This window comes from Rutilus rutilus, assembly GCF_951802725.1.
Source record: "Rutilus rutilus genome assembly, chromosome: 21".
Classification (NCBI taxonomy): Eukaryota; Metazoa; Chordata; class Actinopteri; order Cypriniformes; family Leuciscidae; genus Rutilus; species Rutilus rutilus.
In genome coordinates this window covers 5,607,461-5,612,491 of record NC_140226.1, presented here as the reverse complement: position 1 = coordinate 5,612,491, position 5,031 = coordinate 5,607,461, and the positions used below count along the sequence as shown (strand labels likewise).

The window sequence follows — 5,031 nt, the reverse complement described above, 5'->3', positions numbered from 1 at the left end:
TCCATCTGACTCCACTTTTAAGGGACAAGCCCACATTCTCAACATCCAATCAACAACAGATTCATTGAACCAAGTCTCCACCCAATCTTATTTCTTACTGGATAATCCGTTACACTCGGGTATATCACGATACGGAAGAAAATACTCTGCTTTATCTGACTTTAAATCTAATGAAATGTAGTGAAAATATAGTTGAATATAGCAGAACTTGAAACACAAAGACTCAGTACAGTGGAACGTTTTATTACATAATGATTGCGCTTTATAGTACAATCAATAAATATGAATCCAATGTACTCAAAATAAATGACAAGACTTATAATTCTGAGGATTAGAGATCTTCACAACTCAGACACATGAATAGAGGCATGTTCAATTCTTCTTCTTGGGCAGTGCTGCGTCGAGCAATGAATACACCACATAACCGCACCCTGAGGAGAGAAGAAGAGTTCGTGGTTATAGAGGAAATAAATACATATTCAGTTCATTGTGTACACTGGAAAGAGTACAAAGTACAAAACATCATGACAAACCACCAACAACCCGTAAAGACAGACAATGAAGAATAAGCAACTGTATTGCTGCGGTTACCTTTAGAAATACTTAGACCATTTGATCATGCTTCGCGATCATATACACAAATCAGAATGCTAACTATATGTACTCTTGGAACAGCTCATCTCTAATAAATAAATAAATATATATAAAAAATAAAATAAATAAAAAACTGAAAAAGTTAATAAATAAAACCACCTGTCCTGCTCCACAATGGACGAACAAGCATCATAAAAGCAGCCCTTTAAACGTTGTGTGTGCTATATTCTAAGTCTTATGAAGTTATATGATGGCTTTGTGTGAGGAAGAGACCAAAATTAAAACATTATTCACTAATAATCTTCCTTTATGCCTCATGTCTAGATGCATTAGCATTCTGTAATTCAACAATAATCATAAGAACCAATGTCATTTTAGCATCAATGATAACTATGCCATTGGCTTGCCAGTTTGGAATCTGGATGCGAACGGCATATACCATGGACTGCATGAATACTCGATTCTGATTGGCTGGAAGGTGTGCAATAAATCTGTTTAATGCACAGGTCATTCCAAGTCAAGTTTCATCACCGTTCTATATTAATGCAGTGCGTTCATTGAAGCGCACAGATGCATACGTCACTCAGAGATCGTACTGCACAGAAACATTCAGGAGCACAGAAACGTAACGCTGCCCCACCACTAGGGCTGCACGATATGAGGAAAAGCTGCGATGTGCGATAACATTGTTTAATATTGCGATGACGATATGATTTGCGCTAAATATTCAAATGTGAATGTTAGCTATACTGTTCCCACATCTTAGTGCTTTAATAGGTTCTTTGCGTGATGGGTCAAGCGTTTATTACCTGCCTGGTTCAGATTACGTGATTTTAGCGCGATTTTGACACGATCCGTTTGACGTAGGGTGTCGTGGGGATTCGTAAACTACAACGGGCGTCGGGACGCAAGATTCGATCGTTTCATCTCGTATCTATGAAGTGTGTCATAGTGGGCGACAACCTACGTGAGAGTGCGAGCAACAGTGAGTGTGTGTGTGTGTGCGCCACACACACACACACTCGCTCACTGGCGCGCGCACACACACACTCGCTCACTGGCGCGCGCACACACACACTCGCACTCGTTGCTCGCACTCTCGCGCGTGTGTGTGCGCGTGCGTGAGAATGTGTGCGTGTGACGGCACGCGATGACTGGTCGGAAAGCAACGTGTAGTCTGACATGTTTCTTGTCCACGACACGACAAGATTTTAGGAGTCAAAATCGTGTAATTGACACAGTGACTATCATAACAGACACAAAAATCTTGTAATCTGAACCAGGCATTATTCATCATGTCAGGCTGTCTGTTGCGATGTGTTCATCGCGCGAGTTCATATCGCGATGACGAATTCGATGTATTGTTCAGCCCTACCCACCACATATTAATTAATAAAACGGCTCCGCTACGGAATCGCCACGTTTTATTTCTCAGCATTGAGAGGGCAACGTCGCTGGTTCTGACGTCATTTAAACGGACAGTTTTGTTGTTAATAGAGAGAGATGCTGAACAGATGCAGGTAATTCACACACACATCTCTCATCTCACTCTCGCGATAATGAATTCAAATAAATGCTAGAATTCATTCATTCAAATAAATGTAATCTTACGCACTACGTTTGATTCAAAGCGGGCAGAATGCTGGATCTAACGAGTCGTAACCGACGAAAATAACCGTCAGTTTCATCCTTCCGCTCAAATATTGCGCTGCAAACATCAATAACAGCTTTAAGTTGTCAATGCTGGCAAATTACCATGGTATAAGCGTCATAAACCACGGCTAGCTGTGCATTAAACCATTTTAATGCACTCCGCTTCACGTCAGATGGTTCTTTGCCTCCACGTCGTGATTTAAAATGGTTTAATGCACAGCTAGCCGTGGATTATATCACTCACACATGTCTTCAGATCACATAACCTGGGATAAAACACAATATGGAAGAACTACTTTTATGTGGTTTCGTTTGGGAGCATATTGTAGATGTATTAAAGTACACAATTTTGTACACAATTTTTCTTCCATGTTTTATTTTAGCAGTAAACCTCAGTTGTGTTGCATTTTTACCAAACAAATTAAAGGAATTGTTAAATGAATTTGACTAGATAAAAAAAAAAAAAAAATTGTTAAATGTTGTGTGCAATGTCAATGGATTTCCAGATAAAAGACTGATAAAGCACAAATAACATAAATGAAGACCAAAATGGCCAAGCTTACCAAAGACAGTTAGGGCCATAGTCGCCCTGTACAAGAGAGCATCCGTGACGCCTCCCTTCAAATGAATCGGCAAGCCATTGTCTTCCTGAAAGAAGCAGAAATGACATATTAGCATTTGATACTTCAACACTTACTTTTAAGGGGGACACAAGTGTGAAGCATAAAACCAGCTTAAAGAAGAAAAGCCTAATTCTGATTCTCCACTTTAGGAAGTGAGAATAACGCTACAGATCTCCTTTAATAGCTTATTCATTTAAAGCTTAATTTGACTTCTGGAAGCGAGACCACCAACACAAACTGAACATTCAAGATTGATCTCAGTCACATAGCAACGATTTAAAAGAACTACTTTCAGTATAATATAACAGCCATCCTCAACTCAGCGCCAGACTGCCGTAAGCAGAAAGTTCCAGCATCAAAGCCAGTGAAATCGCAGTTATAGAATCAGTGAAGCTTTAAACTACTTGTTTAATTTGACACGTCATACTATTTCAGTATTATGACACATGCAGTGATTAGTAATATACAGCCTACTATACAAGTGAACCCTACTAGCGAATCATTTCGTACTTATCTGTTCATCCACAATATCAGTCCAGAACCTGGGGACAAATTACAATCTTAACTTTGACATTACCATTAGCGAGTGCCAAAGAGGAATAAAAAGATCTAGTCAGTAGTAGTAACTAGACCTGCGAAATCTTAGGATTTGACTAAATGTCCAGTTGGATTAGATCAGAAACTAACTTGAAATATCTTCTGCTTTCCCGGGACTTTGTTCTCCAGCTGTCTGGGTGCGCTACTGGACACGGTCCTCCTGGAGAACTGCTGCAGGGTCTGGAGGACGACAACAGCAAACGCTTAATATGTGCAGAACTATCAAAAGAGCGAAGAAGATCGTTTCCACCACAGAATAAAAATAAATAAAAAAAAGTCACTTTTTCTCTCACAATTCAGATGTTTTTTTCCTTGAACTTCAAAGTTTTTGTCTCACAAAAATTTCTATAAATGTTTCTATCTATAAATATACCTATCAATTCAGAATTCTGCAACAAAATTCAGGGGAAAAAAAACTGAATCATGAAATGTAAGGCAGAATTGTGAGAATAAAAAGTCGCAATTACCCTTTTTTTTATTATTATTATTACATGGCGGAAACAAGCTTCCATAAATGAGAGAAACACACTTCTGTGCACTAAAACCTCTGTTCATCCGTTTACACTGATCATATACAGTATATAGTACATACATATATCCATATACACACACACACATACACAGAACGTGGTCAGAATTAATGGCACCCCTGGTAAAGATGATCAAAAATGGCTGTAAAAAATAAATCTGCATTGTTTATCCTTCTGATCTTTCATATATATATATATATATATATATATATATATATATATATATATATATATATATATATATATATATACACACACACCTCAAATATCAATAACAACCTTCACATATATAATCATTTAATAATGATAATAAACGTCAACAGCGTAACGTTAAATCTCTCCAGGAAACTCCCAGTTTATCGAGTTTGAGAGAGACAGGTGAAAGTAATTACATGGATTTACATATCAATATACTAATACAGTATATATATTATTTTTTTTCTTTCTTTTTTTTTTTTCTTAGACGGTAATTTTGTTTATAAACTAATATATATACAAATGCTTAATATTCTTCCGCAATGGTCAGGAGGTCATGAGAGCTGCTAACGTTACCTAGGCGAACAGTGTTTCTAATTCTGGCCAAATCTAATCAGACTGTGTTATGAGAAGATGTTCAATCGCTTTCGCCAGACAAATGCAATGATAAATGACATAAAGATTTGAAATCTCACCCTTAAATGCCTAAACATGGTGATGGACGATTTCTCCTTCAGATCGTGATGATGTTCAGGAAGCCGCACAAGGACACTTATGTCACTTCCCTCTTCAGCTCGAGTCTGACGCAGAATCAACAGAATACACAGCGCATCACTGCCTCCTGCTGGACAGGAGAGTCGCGAGATCCGGTTCTTTATAGCGAATCGGTTCGCTGGACAATGCGTTCCAAATGACTCAAAAACGATTCGAGTAAGCGATTTCGCTAGATTCTTTCTAGCGAATCGGTTCGTTCGGACTATGCGTTCCAAATGACTCAAAAACGATTCCAGTAAGCGATTTCGCTAGATTCTTTCTAGCGAATCGGTTCGTTCGGACTA

The 5,031-nt window shown here is 38.3% G+C and overlaps 1 protein-coding gene across 1 annotated transcript; it reads right to left on the bottom strand.

Annotated features, from left to right (window-relative positions):
- Positions 1-227: 227 nt before the first annotated feature.
- cox7a2a (cytochrome c oxidase subunit 7A2a) lies at positions 228-4,815 on the bottom strand. The gene is made up of 4 exons (XM_084394237.1): positions 4,669-4,815; positions 3,558-3,647; positions 2,811-2,895; positions 228-431 (listed from the first exon to the last, which is right to left on the bottom strand). The coding sequence occupies exons 1-4, from the start codon at positions 4,684-4,686 to the stop codon at positions 373-375; spliced, it is 252 nt and encodes an 83-aa protein (XP_084250363.1). The 5' UTR covers positions 4,687-4,815; the 3' UTR covers positions 228-372.
- Between the last annotated feature and the right edge of the window lie 216 nt (positions 4,816-5,031).